General features: G+C 43.7%; 1 protein-coding gene across 1 annotated transcript in view; it reads right to left on the bottom strand.

The window, feature by feature from the left end:
* Positions 1-1053: 1053 nt before the first annotated feature.
* Positions 1054-16655, bottom strand: part of EPHA5 (EPH receptor A5) — a 257239-nt gene continuing 241637 nt past the window's right edge. Inside the window, exon 17 of the mRNA XM_066630994.1 lies at positions 1054-1379. Within this exon, the coding sequence (XP_066487091.1) occupies positions 1277-1379 (103 nt within the window). The 3' untranslated portion in view covers positions 1054-1276. The remainder of the gene's footprint in view (positions 1380-16655) is intronic.

Genomic DNA, 16655 nt, shown 5'->3' on the forward strand with positions numbered 1-16655 from the left:
GGCTTCTAGAACTCAAATATATGAGAATAAAAAACTTTGAGGAGAAACCTGTATAAGAAATTGCGGTAATGATGAAGAGTCAAAAGAGTGTGTCTTTAAAATTCCAAGCAGGAGCTGGCAGCAGCCAACTCACAGATGAGAGGATACAAAGTCTTTACAACCCCTGAACATGCTTTCCACAGTTGAACGTGAAATGTTGGTACTTGATCCTCTAATGTGTTTTAATCCATGGCTTAAAGACTCAAGCAACATGTTAAATTATGCTTTAAATTCAGAGATTTCACAAGTAAGTGCTCAAACATCACCAAGCAAAGTACCACAAGTGCTGTCACCAAAAACCAGTTATTCTTCAAGAAACTGCATTCTGCACCTGATAACTGCATTCTGTGCTGCTGTGGAACAGACATGACCCTGGATAGCTAGGGCTATCCCCGGTAAGAACAAAAACACATGCAAATAAGTGGCACAGAAAGGAAGCTGTCCCATACCTGAATTTGTAGCAAAGTGGACAATACTGTATTATCTACATACATTATACTAACTACATGTTAAATCTCCCAGCTATAAAAACAAATTTATTAGAAAGAGAGAAAGAAAAGCACACCCTGTATTGCATTGAACATTGATCAAGAAATGTTTGCTCACTGATCTGTAGGGCTTAATTGCTGTGTAACGGCATCATTCATCAAAATTTACAAAACAAGAAATAGTCTAATATTGCTCTTCAATATTTTCCATCGATGCTTAAGATTCGGAGGAAATGTCAGTAAACTGCAGCTCTCAGTAAGCCCACAATGGCTGGAAAACGTTTTCATTCAAGTAAGTTCTTGGAGTCTCAAAATGGGCTGCCATTTTCTGTTTTTGAAAGGAGATGTGGAAGTATATATATATATATATATATATATATATATATATATATATATATATATATATATATATATATGTATACTTCATATGTATACTTCATATATATATGAAAGAATATTCATTCTCAAGTACAGACAACTGAAACAAAGCGGGAAGGCTCTTGTTGAAGCCGAAAATGCTTTTCCTTGCATATGGCATATACCCATTTCTAATTTGTATGCACCTGTATTTACTTCTGAGAATGAAGTCACAGAAAGTAAGTTCTAATACTGATTATACCTTATATGGCTGAGACCACATAATTTCACTTTTGTTCTGTTAAATAACTTTCAGAGCAGAATTCACAAAGTGCAGGGTCAATCACTTGGAGAAGTGACATTTTTAAAAATATCAAAATCCAAAACTGTTACTATGGCACCATCCCATTCACCAACTGGACCTTCATTTCTTGAAGGCTGTTCATTATCTTCTTCTGATGCCCAACAAGTGTGACTCCAAGACGCCTCAAATCCCTGTATGAAGAAAGCACACATTGGTTCCAAAAAGTTGACTCATCAAGAAGATGGCTGAACTCGATTATTTCTTTAAACACACACACACACACACACACACACACACACACACAATTTAGTCCGTTCCAGCACAAAGCATCACACACTAATTGTAAACATCCATTGGAGTGAAAAAAATCCCTCTTTTTCTTCCAGTGAAAAATGTCCACCACAGAGAAGAGCAAGGCTTCCTGATTCCTCTCTGTGAAAAGTAATGAGTACAAGCTATACATGAGTGCTACCTGTTTACCTGTTTCTTTGCCAGTGCATGGGAAAGGCTGAATATGATAGGTTCTGTTCTTGCCAGCCCACCTCTGCTCCAGAAAAACATCACCATAAATTTATGCTGGAAAAACAGTTATCTACTATCCTAGGTCCTGGGTAGCAGGCAGGGGTAGGAGCAGCAACACAGATCAAATGAGGATTTGCAAACGTGTGAATGGGATTGCACGTGGAACATGCAACTTTTAAGCTAAGCAAGGGTTTTGGGACTAAAAGCATCAAAATGAGTCCACTGCAGTAGGCATGTTCTTAAATAAGTATTCCAACTCTTTTTAGAGCCTTCTCCAGTGATCAGCTCCCACTTTTCATCCTCTTCATTGTGTTATTAATTTGGAACACAAATCCTTTGGTAGGCCTTGCATTTTCTGCAGGCTGGATGACCCAACAGCCAGTGGTGTAGTTAGCAAGGGGTGGGGGCAGTCCGCCCTAGGTACCAGCCTTGGGGGGTGACACGACAAGTGACCAAAATCGCTAAAAATCATGGTTTTTAGGAATAATATCATCATGTCACACACCATTCAATGTGGAATTTACAGCAGAATGCAATGAAAAAAATCAGAGTGAAATATCTCCATTCTATCAAAAGATAATGGCCAAAAAACTAGAAAACAAAAACGCATAGAGCCCTATGGAAAGTGAAACTGAGCCATATCCTGTGTTTACTGGCGAGTAGGCGAACTTGCCCTAGTCCAATGGAAAGGGCAGGCTGAGAGGAATCCAACAACACCAGAATGGTCCAAATCTGATGAACACAACCCCCCAAAATACCAGAGAAGGAAGTCCCTCCCTCCAAGCTGATGAATGTATTGAGCCCTATGGAAAGCTAAACAAAGCCACATGGTTGTGTTTACTTGCGAGTAGGCAAACACACCTTGGCTATGGTCAGGTCAGGCAAAGAGGAATGCAAGGCCACCAGAATGGTCCTGATCTGATGAATATGGAGCTCAACAAATGCTCCAGAAGGCAGCCTTGCCCCCTCATACAAAGAATAAAACAGAGGCTTTAGCTGGTAAGGTGAATTTTTCCCATTTTAGACTTGTAAAACAAGGTGGCTCCTGACAGTGATATGGTTTAAATATAAGATCTTAAATTGAACTGGGCACTGGGTAGGGCTGAAAATTCACTGAATTTTATTTTTTTTTGGGGGGGGGGTGTTATTGCAGACAGGCTACAGAGAAAATTCACTTGGTGAAACAGGGCTGGCTTCCCCTTATTTATTGGTTTTTTTCCTTAATTATTTATAATTATTTATTTTAATTTGCTTGATGATGTCACTTCTAGCCATGACATCACTTCTGGTGGGTCCCAGACAGATTATCACTCTAAAAAGTGGGTCCCGCTGACACCCTAGTTACCAAAATTGTGAAAATCATATTTATGAATAATGCCATCATATTATATACCATTTGATGCAGAATTTCATCCATTGCTTGGGGGGAAATATTCAGTGCATTTATTTTCTAACCAACATTATTATTCATTTCATGTCATGACTATTACTATCTCTCAGTCTCTCCTACCTCTCAGGTTGTTGTGAGGCAAAATATTGGCCTGAGCCTGAGCTCCTCAGAGGAATGGTGGTATAAAAATGTAAAATTAATTAAGGGCACAATCCTACCCTGGACTGGAACAGGCAAGCCAAGAGGCTTGCGCTGTATCCAGTGCGGAATAGGGGCCCAAAGCGGCTCAGCCATAGGTAAGGGGAAACTTTTCTCCTTACCTCCAGGTAAGGCACCCTGGCCCCTATGGGTCTCCTCGAACTTGCACCACCTCCTGAGTTGGCGCAAGTCCAAAGAGAATGGAGCAGCTTGAAGTCGCTCTGAAATCCCTGGGAACGGGGGTTGATATCCGGCATAACATATCCAGTCCCGCCTCCCGCTCCCCCCACCCCTGGGGCCGCCCACTACCCACCCCGGAATGCCTCCCTCCTGTATCCGCTCCACCCACCCCAGAACCTTGCATCGGCCCAGCTGGGCCAATGCAAGGCTCGCCACGCAAGCTGCCATGGAGGCTGAATCCAGCCTCCATGTGCCAGCGTGCATGGCTTGCTTGTGAGGAGGTGCAAACGTGTCTTACAGCACATTTACGACCCTCCTGGGAGGGTGACAAAAATTTATGAGCTAGCTACGCCACTGCCAAGAGCTTCATGGATCTAGCATGAAACTTGAACTGTGCCAAGAAACTCACGCTGTATAAAATAGCATAGCAATATGGGAAAGTAAAGTTAAGTGATAGAGTTAAAATTCCAATAACCAACCCGTTTCTGAAAATGACTTGCTTTATTAAACAAAGTTTCCTTTATTAAACAAAGTATTAAACTGCATCCTTTAGACCAGTGGTTCTCACACATTTAGCACTGGGACCCACTTTCTAGAATGAAAATCTGTCATCACCCTCTGGAAGTGATGACATGACTGGAAGTGACATCTTCAAGCAGGAAAATTTTTAACCACCCTAGGTTGCAATCCTACCCACACTTACTCAGGAGTAAGTCTTATTGACGATCATTGTTAAAAGAATATACACAGCAGTTTGTTAAAAGTACAGGTCTGTAACATTTCCCCAAATGCAGTCACATACCTTGGGAGTATCTAATATATTAAAAATAAAATATTGAAATGAATGCGGACCCACCTGAAATTGGCTCGCAACCCACCTAGTGGGTCCTGACCCTCAGTTTGAGAAACACTGCTTTAGACTTTAACCAGCAGCCTTGTGTCAGGTAAAGTCCTCAAGAGCAAAGTCACTTCAGGCTGGATTGGATGATGCTCTGGACACCACGATCAAGGGCATGAACTCACGTGCCCTGCCCCCTCCCAGTGACAGTCCCACTGCCACATAATCACATTTGAGCGGGTCACCTGAAATCTCTCTCACATGCAATTTAAGTACTAGTCAAAAGTAACAATGAAATTGTATATGCCACAATATGTATATGTGATGGGCACATCACATGTCCCACCTGAACATAATTATGAAGTGGCTGAACCAGCCTGTTTAGAATATGTCTGCTTCTCTGTATTAACCAAACTCTTTGTTATATAATCCATTAAATTTTGCATCTACCTCAGGTAGATGCAACTCCATACCAACGAAGTTGTAGAGAAAAGCAAGTGAAAGAAGTCAGGAAACCACAGTAGCGGTTTCATTACAGTATGTGCTAAACAGTTATAATAGCATAACTACTTTTTATGAGTCTAGTAGCCTCTTTTTTGGCAGCAGCTATACTTTCTGAAAGGAAATGTGTATATATGGTTGTAAACTAGGAGAGGTTTAAATTCTTAGGAAATTATATTCTATGGTTCTCAGCTCCAGCACATCCATGCTGCTGAGGGAATAACGCTTCCCCTTCCTTTGGAAACTCTGATTTCTTCAGGTCCTCTCAATTCTCATGGGCACATCTCGTCTCTTCTTTGGCAGGGAGTGAGCAGCAACACACAACTTAATAAATGTGGAGTGGCAAGAGAATTTGAGTCACAACAGAACTTGATAAACATATAACTTAATAAACATGGGTTTATTTGATGTGAGCTCCTATGTGCTACGGCATACTGAAAATAGGTCACATAGATATTGGTGGAGATATTTTTTTGACGGTCAGCCTCTGCTCAGATCTTTGTATACGCTTCATTCAGAAAAGCTGACTTGTGTAGAGACTTTGTGTGCACTGTGTCCATCTGCATAATGTCTCTTTTATATGTTCAGTTCTGAAATGTTTACACCTATGAAAATTTTATTTCAATTTTTGCTAGGCAAGGGTGAGTAAACAGATGTGGTTTCTGGCAGTCTGACATCTTAGGCCAAGTTAAAAAAAAAATCACAGGAAAGATAGTGAACGTGGATGGTAGATAGCCAGTGGGAATTCATAAGATCAAATCAATCAACAAATAAAAAACTGCACATAGAAAACTGGATGTCAGGGAATGCTTACCTTAACTTTCCTATAATGCTAGCTTTCAGTGTGGAGTTTTTTTTTTTAAATGGAAGAACTTTCAGCCATGTGATCTCTCACCAGCTGTCTGAAGTGGTACAGTCCAAGTCCATGTTTACCACCTCATCTGCTATTTGTAAGGGCTAGGTTTTATTTAGTCTCTCTGGCTTCTGAGATTTCACCAGGCATTACCCACCTATCTTCATAGCCTTAAGGGCAAACCTATCTTCAAACCTGTCAAACCTATCTTCTTAGCCTTAAGGGCAAGAATGTTGATGAGAAAGATTTCAAAACAGTACGTTCTTTACCTAATGCTACATTATGTGCTTTTCCTGAGCTGTCATGACCATCCCTGAAATTTTCATTTTATGATCAAAGTTGATTGTGAAGTGAAGTTTCACCAGTGTAGACTCTTTGATGATTATTAGGAAGCTTTGCATAAATGGTCATCTGCTCTTGTTGTTTATCTCCTTCCCAACAACTTCTTGAAATAATTACCATGTTGCAGAATGAAAAACAAGGAATAAAAAGCAAGAGCTGGTGAATTCTTTGTTTTGCTTTTTTTCTCCATTGAGTGAGGGATTTTTTTTTTATAAATAAACATTTATTTTAAATTAAAAAAAAACAAAAACAATTACAATGTAACACAACAGACACACATACGGTTACAAATATTCAGAGCCGTCCACCGGATGACAAGCAACAAGGTGTCCTGAGATTCAGTGAGCACATAACTTTCAAAAGGGAGATGCGAAGAAGTCCACCTTTGTTGTCAGCCATTAAAGTCCAGCCAAAAACAGGCCAGTCACATGATCTAGCTATTCTTGAAGGTTGTTCTGGTAAGTTATCCTTGCTGGGGAAGGGAAGAACTCCAGAGACACTCAAAGCCACCAGAGATTGTCCACAAGTTTAGAAAGTAGGTGTTCTCTCTCCTGTGGTAACAGTCTGATAATCCAAATGGAAGCATGAGTGGCGAATAGGGTGTTCATCTCTTTTGCTAGAATTAGAACTACATGGCAAAACGCAGGGTGGGACCCACTGTCAGAACTCTGCTGACCCAGGCTGAACAGAGCACAGGACTTGGGGCAATAGCCACAGGAGCCCATTCTTTTTCAATTGGCTATGGTTTAAAAATAGCACTGTTGAGAATGGATTTGAGTAGGGCCTTACTGGCAGGCAGGGTTCTCACTAGACTATAGCAGGGAAGCCACCAAGATTTTCAAATTGTTTCAGATGGCTCAGATGATGAGTGGACAGCTCAAAACAACTTCAAGAGGCTGTAAGCAGGATGGAAAAAAAAAAAAAAACCTTTTGAAGAAGTCTTAAGTTGGGCACTTGCATTTAGAGGCACCCAAAACCACAACACACTTAAAAATCTTGGTTGGGGTGATATACTTTATATTTGCTTTATTGTCTTTCTAGCACATGGTAGATGCATTGATTTGATTTTCACAGAGACTGATTTTCTCATCAGGGAAAAATCAGTAGGGTCAGTCCTTTTTTGTTCCACATTAATTTCCAACTTCCAACTTAGCCGAGTTGGAATTTTCAGATTGTAAAAATTAGAAATTGGAAGGCCCTTGCCATGAAATTTGATTAGCATCTTGTCACTGAAATTTGTAGAATGCAAAAAACTATTATGATGTGTTTAATTCTGGTTCTCATCTGATCCCCCCAAGTCCCAGCTCTGGAACACAATGAGTAGTCATTCCCACTGAATATGTCACAACACATTCAAACCCAAAACTTTTTTCATATCTTCTTTCTCCCAAACAAACGGTAAACCATAGTCTGTGGTTTTCTAGAAAATACTGAAGGTTCTTCATTTTTAGACTAGAGACACATAAGCAGATGAGGTGCTTCTCTTTTCCCTACCAACAGCTTTAGCAGGCCCTCAATTAATATATATTGTGAGAGACTTAAAGAAGTTAAGGCAGATTTGTACCACCCTGAGATTCGAATCTAGGGTTCTGAACTATGGGATCACTTCCTTGAACTGTCCCCAAAATTTCACCTCAAAACAAAATTCAGAATGAATTTGGGATAATTTTCTCTTTGTGTGAAGCATTTGACAGATTCTGAGGGAGGCCAAAAGAGCTTGAATAAGACTTGTGACTCTTTTCATAGTGTGCCACACAGCCCTACTCGTTTCTCCTTGGAAACTACATCAACTGCTGGCAGAAGTCAACCATGCCAAACAGTGATTACTAATTCATAATGACTTGTGTTTTGTGTGTGTGAAAATAAATGTTTTTATTTAGGTATGCCATAAACATATATTGATATCTACAGGAATTTTATTTAACAGAAGTTTGCAATTTTGGTTAGAGTCAATAATCCAATTAAACAAAGAGTCCTTGATATAGCCCTGAGGTATTCAATCTGTGTGTCCCGCCTCTCTAGTGAGGCGTGGCTAGCTTCCAGGGGCGAAACCAGGCATCTCGGGGAGAGAGGTGTCCTGCAGCTGCTCTGCTGCTGAGCTCTGCTGCAGCCTCCTGAATTGCTGCTTTTCCAAGGCTGAGAATGAGGTGGGTGGGGCGGCGTGAGGTGAGGTGGGTGGGGCAGTGTGAAACATGGTGGGGGGAGGTGGGAGAGAAGGCTGGCTGGCTGAGCAGGCATAGGTGCCACATCTCATCATGGAGCTCTCTCCATGTGCAACCTCGCCCCAAGGACTACATTTCCCAGTGTGCCCCTCACCCTGGGCATCCTGGGATTGGTCGAGGCTGGAGGAGAGAAGAGTGCAGAGGTACTGCATCTCATCAGAACAGGGCACACTCCCGGCAGGCTTCAGACTGGGAGGCAAAATTACAGGCAGTGCAGCGCTTTCCTCTGCTTGGGAAGGAAGGAGCTCTGCTCAGCTTAGCTGCACATGCTGCCTCCTGACTTGCTGCTTTTCCGAGGCTGAGAATGAGGTGGGCAGGGCAGCATGGGTTGGGGAGGGCATGGGAAACATGGTGGGGGGAGGTGGGAGAGAAGGCTGGCTGGGCAGTGGAGGTGGTGCTGCATCTCATCAGCACAGGGCGCACTCCTGGCAGGCTTCAAACTGGGAGGGAAGCCTGACCTAGAGAGAGCAGCGAACCGCTTTCCTCTGCTTGGGAAGGAGGTAGCCCAGCCTGCTCTTGGGGGGAGGGGGGTGTCCAAATGCCCAGCCTGCATCCCTCCATCTTGCCTGGGGGGGGAATAGGGGTGGCACCTGCATGTTGGGGTGTATGTGTGTGAGCATGCCCCCATCTACTTTGGGGGTGAGTTGTAATCTTGTTCTGTGTGGCTGCAATCCTAGTTGCACTTTCCTGGGAGTAAGCCCCATTGACTTAAATGGGACTTACTTCTGAGTAGACCTACATAGGCTTGGAGTCTGTGTCAGGTTAACCAAGGATCCTCACCTTTCTCTTTTTCCTCCCCCTTGAAAAAAGAAAAAAAAAGCCACTCTTGATGGCTTAGTCTCCAAAAATGGATTAAAAAATAAAAACACCATTCCTTTTCAGTCACCCCCTTTTTCCTCCTGCTTCCTTTTGGGGGGGGGGGTTACTTCCCATGTTAGCTGCTATTATTAGACAAAAGGCACAATCCTAGCTAGGTCTACTCAGAAGTAAGTCCTATTGTGTTTAATGGGACTAACTCCCAGGAAAGTGAGGTTAGGATTGCAGCCAAACAGTCTCTGGGTCTCAGTTTTATATCCGTTTGCAATTAGCAGATACTCACAAAACAAAGTCTTCCCCTCCCCCAGCAAATTCATCACTTCTCCCCCCTCCCTTTCCAAACCCCTCCATGTGTGCTGCTAACAAACTCAGGGCACAATCCTAACCAGGTCTACTCAGAAGTAAGTCCTATTTTGTTCAATGGGGCTTACTCTCAGGTAAGTGTGGGTAGGATTGCAGCCTCAGAGTGCTGGCAGCCTTGTTTCTAGTGTATAATTATAATACCTTCATCCCCATTTTGGGGATAACTAAGGCGAGGTGATGTAATGGGGAGCCGCAGCCAATGGCCACAAGGATCAGGGGAGCCGCGGGCTGGAAAAGTTTGAGAACCACTGATATAGCCACACAGTCTGACATGTCTGTCTTTTGACACCTGATAACTCACAGGTGCAGAAGTCTTTCAACAATGTGAAAAAGTCTTTGTCACTACCACTGAAAATGGAATACTCAAAAGCAGGGGCACAGCTAAGGCATCTGGCACCGGGGCCCTGACACTGTGGAAGTTCCTGACCTAGAAGTAATTGTGGTGATGTGATGACATCACTGCCAATTACTTCTGGGTTTATGGTGAGCTTGGAGCAGTTGCAAGTGGCCCTGAGTGGCTGATGGCCTTTTCCACTGGGGAAAAAAGTAAAAAAGCTGCTTTGGGTGCCTACAAGGGGTGTGCAGGAGAAGGTACTGTAGCGGTAAGGAGGTGCCCTTGCTGCTGCAATGACTTCTTCTGCACCCCACCATGGGTGTTTGAAGCAACTGCAAGTTGCTCTGAGTGGCCAACTGCTTTTTACATGAAAAAAGCAGTAGGCTGCTAAGAGCAGCCTGTACCTGCTCTGAGTGACTGCAAGGGGGGTGCAGAAGAAGGCACTGCAGCAGTGAGGAGGTGTCCTTGCAAACATATTACTTTCCCCTGCACCCCCCCTGCCACAGACAGGGAGACATGAAGGGTGGGCCAGCTCTGGCTCTGCCTTGGGATCCGCCATTGGGGTGCAGGTTGACACCCCTTCAAGTTAAGGTGGGCAGGGGATACATTGCCCCTGGTGCCACAACTTGAAGGGGTGTCAACCTGTGGACAAACACAATGGTTCATGGAAGGAGTTTTGTGGCATTCCTATGCAGGAAAGGTAGTGTGTTTGTGGGGCAGCAGTTTTGGAGAATTTTACTCATTATGGTTTAAAAAGTGAGCTCTACAGCTTTATGTAGATATCAGAGAATGTTATTTAGAAATGTCTGTAAAGAAAAACAAATGTTTGGTTTCTAAATAAAAATTAATTTGCTAACAACAAAGTGAGAATCAGTATGTGACTCAGGGGTTAGTTTTATTTGCAGTTGAAACCTCTATAATTAGAAAACAGTTTCTGGAATAAGTGACTGATGACTATTCAAGATCCTGTTGAAGTCTGAAATGTATAATAACTGCAGTTATTTGTGTTCTATATTTCTGTAGTTATCTTTCTTGTATCTTTCAGATATTCATTTTGGGTTGCTTTATTTTTGAAGTATGTAATTTCTCTATATTTTAAATTGAGAGTATACAGGTTGAGCCTGTTTATCTACATATTTCATATCCACTATCTGACTCAGCACAGGCCCCCTTGGATCTGCGTTGAGCCAGACTTGGTCCAAACTGAACTGCCTGAAGGCTACTGCAGCTGTGCTGCAGTCAGGCTGACCAGACACCCGGAATTTCCTTGACATGCCTGGGTTTCCAGCCCTTTGTCCGGGTGCCCAGGAAAAGTCCTGCTTTGTCCTCCACTTCCCCCTTTTTCCCCAGAGAGCTCAGCCCCTCCCTGCAGGAAGCCTCCTCCAATCAGCGCAGGCTCCTATTGGTTAGTAACCCAGCTTGGGCTAAATCCTAGTGATCCCCTGATAGTCACATAACATGGGAGAGGAGGGCAGGAAGTACCTTGTGCTCAGCATGCTGGATGCCCTCCATCTTTTCCCCAGGAGCCCATTGCAGGGTCTGGGAGGCTGCTGCTGCTGAGGTTTGCTCTGGTGTCAGTTGGAGGTGAGTTGAAGCCCCTTTTGCAACTCTCTTCCTCCACAGAGAGGGCTTGGTGTTTATAGTGGGGAGGGAGGAGAGATTTCATGTGTATAAACAGGGTCCTGGGGGGCCTGAAACTTTGATCTGATGCTTCTGGTAGGGAAGGAGTGAGTGAGTGAGTGAGTGCATACATGCATATTTTGAGTGAGTGGAGACAGGATTCTGTGAGGTGCGACTCCTTAGAACTTCACCTGTCGCAGGGATGGGGGGGGGAGAGAGAGAGAGCGCGCGCATGCATGCATGCATGTGTATTTTGAGTGAATGGAAGCAGGGTCCTGCAGGCTGGGGGCTCCTTTGAAATTTGATCTGATGCTTGTTGCAGTGGTGAGGTGGGGAGAGAAAGCAGCATTTAACAGGAGGCAGAGCATTAAAAATCAGTCATGACTCTGTGGAACCTGATAGGGCAAGTTCTGTCCCCATTTTGCCCCCTAAAATTGGATAGCAAATAATCCCACTTCTCAAATACATGGTATCTTGAAATGCTGCAAATGTGGTTTCTATGCATACGAACCCAGCTCCTCTTTCTATGCATATGAACCCAGACACATATGGTGTCTGAAAGAGGTTTTCAAAAAGGATGGGGGAGGGAAGATGGAGCTGAAAGCCCCAGTAAGGGGCATTGTGTTGCCCGTCCTATCCGCCCTCCAGAAGTTGCATTATTTTGATTGTTTAGTTTGGTGGTGGTGGTTTGTGCTGTTTTTCGGTTTTTTATTGTGGTTCTAAAAATTATTAATACAATTGACATTCAATTTTAAATCTGGTGTTTAAATTAAACACATGAAACCAATATATAAGTGTTTTTAGCTTTTATTTTGTCATGTCCTACATTTTTTGAATATCCTACATTTTGGGGTGTCTTGTCCTCTTTTCTGGTTATGACATCTGGTCACCCTGGCTCCTGTTGCCTCTGGAGGGCTTTCTGAAGCTGGCAGAGGCTGTCTGTGTTCGCCCGTTGACTCTGTGGCTTCAGAATGGCCCTTATGGGCAAAAAAAGTGACTTCCGGTTTCCCTTGGCATTCTGAGGCCGGGGTCTTTTAAGGCCTTGGGCAGCCCAATCCTGAGCTGCCTAGTGCATGGGGCTGCCATGGTATCAAAATGGCTACCGGGGCATCCTGAGCACAACCAGGAAGCCTGCGGCAGCCCCTTGAAAGAAAGGGACTTTTGTCCCCTTCTCCTGGGTAAGGGGAGTAGCCCTGCAATGGCTACTCAATTCTGTGGTCGCTCTGGAACTGGCAAAGAATCAGAGACTTCTATGCCGTGCGGTCCGACATGGGGCTCAGGATTCAGTGGAGCCAAGCTCCACTGGTCCTGCCCTCTAGCCCTGCTTCCTCCCTCCCCCGCCACGCTTTCCCCCCATCTCTCCCCACACCCTCACTCACCTGACTGCCAGGCAAACCAGGCGACCACCGGGAGCAGAATGCGGATTCAGCACTGGAGCTGGCCAAGCGCGGGCTCGCTCTGGACTAGCTCCGGTGCTGGGTCCACGGCAAGGTCTCGCAAACATGCCTTACGGCACATTCACAACAGTGCTTGCCAATCTGGGGCCTCAGAATGCCTTAAAAGGCATTAAAACATCACTTCCGTTTCTCTCAGAAAACTGGAAGTAACTTTTTTTTTGCTTGTAAGGGCCATTCTGAAACCTACAGAGCCTCTGGATGGATGTGCACTGCCTTTGTGGGCTTCAGAAGCAGCTCCAGTTGCCTTCAGGGGGTTTAAAGGTGCCAAAACTGCAGATATGGTTATTCCTGATTTTCGGTATCTGTGGGGGATCCGAGAATTGATCGGATTAATATAAATATGGTCTTCTATATTAATATGGTCTGAAGACTAATTCAATATATTGATACAGATGTATGAATAGAGTGATGGGCAAGCTCATCGCAACTCTCATTGAGAGCCCAATACTAGCAAATGTCAGCGGAGCTCCAACACTGGTATATATGTACTATCAGGCAAATGTACTATAAGGCACATCCATAACACACTGTGAGGGGACAGTACTGGTTTCGGCCCAGCACCAGTTGGTGCTGAGCTCAGCACCAGATGGATGCCGCCCAGAGCACAGTAGGAGCTCCATGTGGCAGTGAGGGCCTTGGGGTGGGGGAGAGGGGAGGTGTTCTGGGGCAGAGGGAAGGGAGGTGGGACTGGCAGAGCCCTGCTCTGCTGGATCCTGTGCTCTGGAAAACCTGTCATGGAACTCCTGCAATCTGCATCGGCAAAATAGCCAGCGCAAAATGGAGGATACCCATTTTGGCCCCTGCCAAACTCAGGGGAAGTTCCCTTCCCCCAAGGAGACCTTTGGCAGTGCTGTTGGATGCAGTAGTTGCCATTTTGGCGCTGTTGCACCCAGCAGAACCGCCAGGGATAGGATTCGACCACCTGTTGGTTTGAAAAAAAACCTAGTTGCTTCCTCAAAACCCTGGGAAGTGGTTCAGTGTTCTGCCTCTAAGCCAACCCAGATATGCCACTTTGGAACCCCAAACCCATGTATCCACCTCCAATTACCCTCAAGATACTTCCCCTTCCTTCTTACCCAATTACAAGCTATAGTGATGATCTTGTTCCCTGGATGTGGCAATAGTCAATTCAGAGAGAGAAAGAAGCCTTTCTCTACTCCAGGGGTGCCCAAACCCCGGCCCGGGGGCCACTTGCGGCCCTCAGGGGCTCCCAATCCGGCCCGCAGGGAGTCCCCAGTCTCCAATGAGCATCTGGCCCTCCGGAAAGTTGCTGGAGCCCGTGCTGGCCCAACGCAACTGCTGTTAGTGTGAGGATGACTGTTTAATCTCTCACCTGAGTTGTGGAATGAGGGCTCCCTCCACTACTTGCTGTTTCACATCTGTGATGTAGCAGTGGCAGCGAAGGAAAGGCTGGCCTTGCTTTGTGCAAGGCCTTTTATAGGCCTTGAGCTACTGCGAGACCTTCATTCATTCATATAAATTCCATCTCTAATAAATTCATTTATGTAAATTTATTCAAATTTTTAATGTAAATTAATTCTCCCCCCCCAGCCACAGACACAGTGTCAGAGAGATAATGTGGCCCTCCTGCCAAAAAGTTTGGACACCCCTGCTCTACTCCCTTACCTTAAAAGTAGCCATTTTGAAATTTAGTTGTCTGAGAAACTACTGCCGTCAGAAACAAGATTCATTACCATCAAAGATTTGGGGGTGGTGGTGGTAGAAAAGCCTCCTTTCCTTTCCCTCAGCTTGATGCAGGAGCACCTTCAGCAAGTGAGGTTGGCAGAAGGGTTTTCTGAGTGAGTGGAAAGGGTTGAAGGGGGATTTTTCTCCAGCTTCTATTAAAATCTGAGTTGGAGAGACATTAAAGAGTCATAATGCTCTGTGAGTATTGTGAGCCCCTGAAACTTGCACTTCCAAACCTGGAAGTATAAGACCAGCAAAAGATCACATGGCTTTTGAGCTTCATGGCTTCTACGCTCAACACAGACTGCGGCGTGGTCTATATATGCAGCGGGATGAGCTGACAACATAAACCAGACAGGTTGAAAATGGCATTTTTTAAACATCTTAGAATTTTTTTAAAAACAAAACAAGTCAAGGAGGAAAAAGCCTAGGTAACCTTTCCCTCTGCTATGCTAGTTTTCTATTTCAATGCTAGTTTTCTAGTGAGTTAAAAAAGGGGGGAGCTTGCCTTCAGAAGTATAATCCACCATTTGGGCCAAGCAGGGAGATACTTGTGTATCCTGATGGGCAACACCAGGAAAGGTAGACCAATGGTCTAGGCAGCAACACATATTCATATCTGTATGTGGTCATGCCTGTGTTCTGCTGTCATCCTTCACTGGGTCTGTCACATTGTTATTGTCACTTTGTCACAAGTCCTCTTAGAGCACATAATGGCACACATTTCATTTAAATGCATCCTTAATTATCTGTAGGACTGAATCCTAGAGTATCAGAATGAGAAAAAACAAAATGGTTTTGTATTTCCTCCATGTGTATAACCCTGATATATTGGTAAATTCCATTACTATGGGAAAGTTAAAACCACCTCCTAAACTTGCCACCTGAAATGAACTGAACTAACCAAAATGTTAAGGAAGGTGTATAGGAACTGGGAATTAAAATTTCACTCAGGCTACAGAGGATCCTGCTTCACAAGTACATTAAATTCTAAAATACAACGCAAGGGAGTTTGAACTTCTACAAGTGTGGACTAACTTCAAAAAAAAATCTCAGTGTTACTCCAATTGGATAAAGGTAGGGGTGTGTGTGTGTGTGTGTGTGTGTGTGTGTGAGTTTGAACACACTAGAATTTTTGAAGCTATCACTGAGGCATTTGTGAGGTTGCATTTCAGGGTTTCAGAAAACAGTCTGTGCTGCCCATGAGAAACATAGCATCAAGTTTCAACGCTGTAATAAATGCTAATGTAAAGTACAAGCACAGTTACAGGTACATATTAAGAAAAATGCAGAAAGCATTTACTATACCAGTTTAGAATGAAAAGGGCTAGATCCAACTGAGCAAAGAAGTACATGCAAAAAATACAAGATTTAAATTACAAATTGCTTTGTGGTCCAGCTCTGAATGGCAGAGTTCTCCCAACTCTCACGTGGAGTGGTCCAGCCACAACACAAAAAAGACTACATCAGATGATCCCAAATTAACAAAAATCGTATAAGAACGGAGAACACACACTCTTTTAAATGTTTTTCTTTTAATCTCAAAAAAGGAGGGCTACATTTTTATTTTATTAGTAATTGAGATTTTGTTATTATGACCCCAAGGAATGAAAATGAACTAATCATAACATCTCAACTATGCTGTAATTTTGAGAGTTGACAACACTGTCCATTGGAACTGAGGCCTCAGCAGGATCTTAGATTTCCCTATAAAATGTATATAAATCTAGACACATAAGTCATGAAAAAAAACAGTTTTTATTAACCATTGCTTCATTTTTCAATGGATTTTGCTCACAACTGTCACAGTGTCCATGCTGCTGTTCAACTGAGTTCACCTACTTGCTTTGCTAGATTTCAAAACAGGGAATTCAGGAATCAACATTTGTTACACAACATTGAAAGCTATTCAATTATCAGGTCACCATGATTTTTTTTGAAAATAATTAGTGACAGCTGGGAACAACTGAGAATGTTGGCAGAAAAATGGATGAATTCACTCTCATGGACTTGATCACCAAATCTTGAATGTCTTTCACTACTTACCCCACAACCACCCACCTGTCTCCATCTGACACTGTCTCTGGGAATTGTGATAGATCCTTTCATTCAACAGGGATGCAGATAGGAGGGTTGGTGCTTTTT

This window comes from Tiliqua scincoides, chromosome 5 (genome assembly GCF_035046505.1).
Source record: "Tiliqua scincoides isolate rTilSci1 chromosome 5, rTilSci1.hap2, whole genome shotgun sequence".
In the NCBI taxonomy this organism is placed as follows: Eukaryota; Metazoa; Chordata; class Lepidosauria; order Squamata; family Scincidae; genus Tiliqua; species Tiliqua scincoides.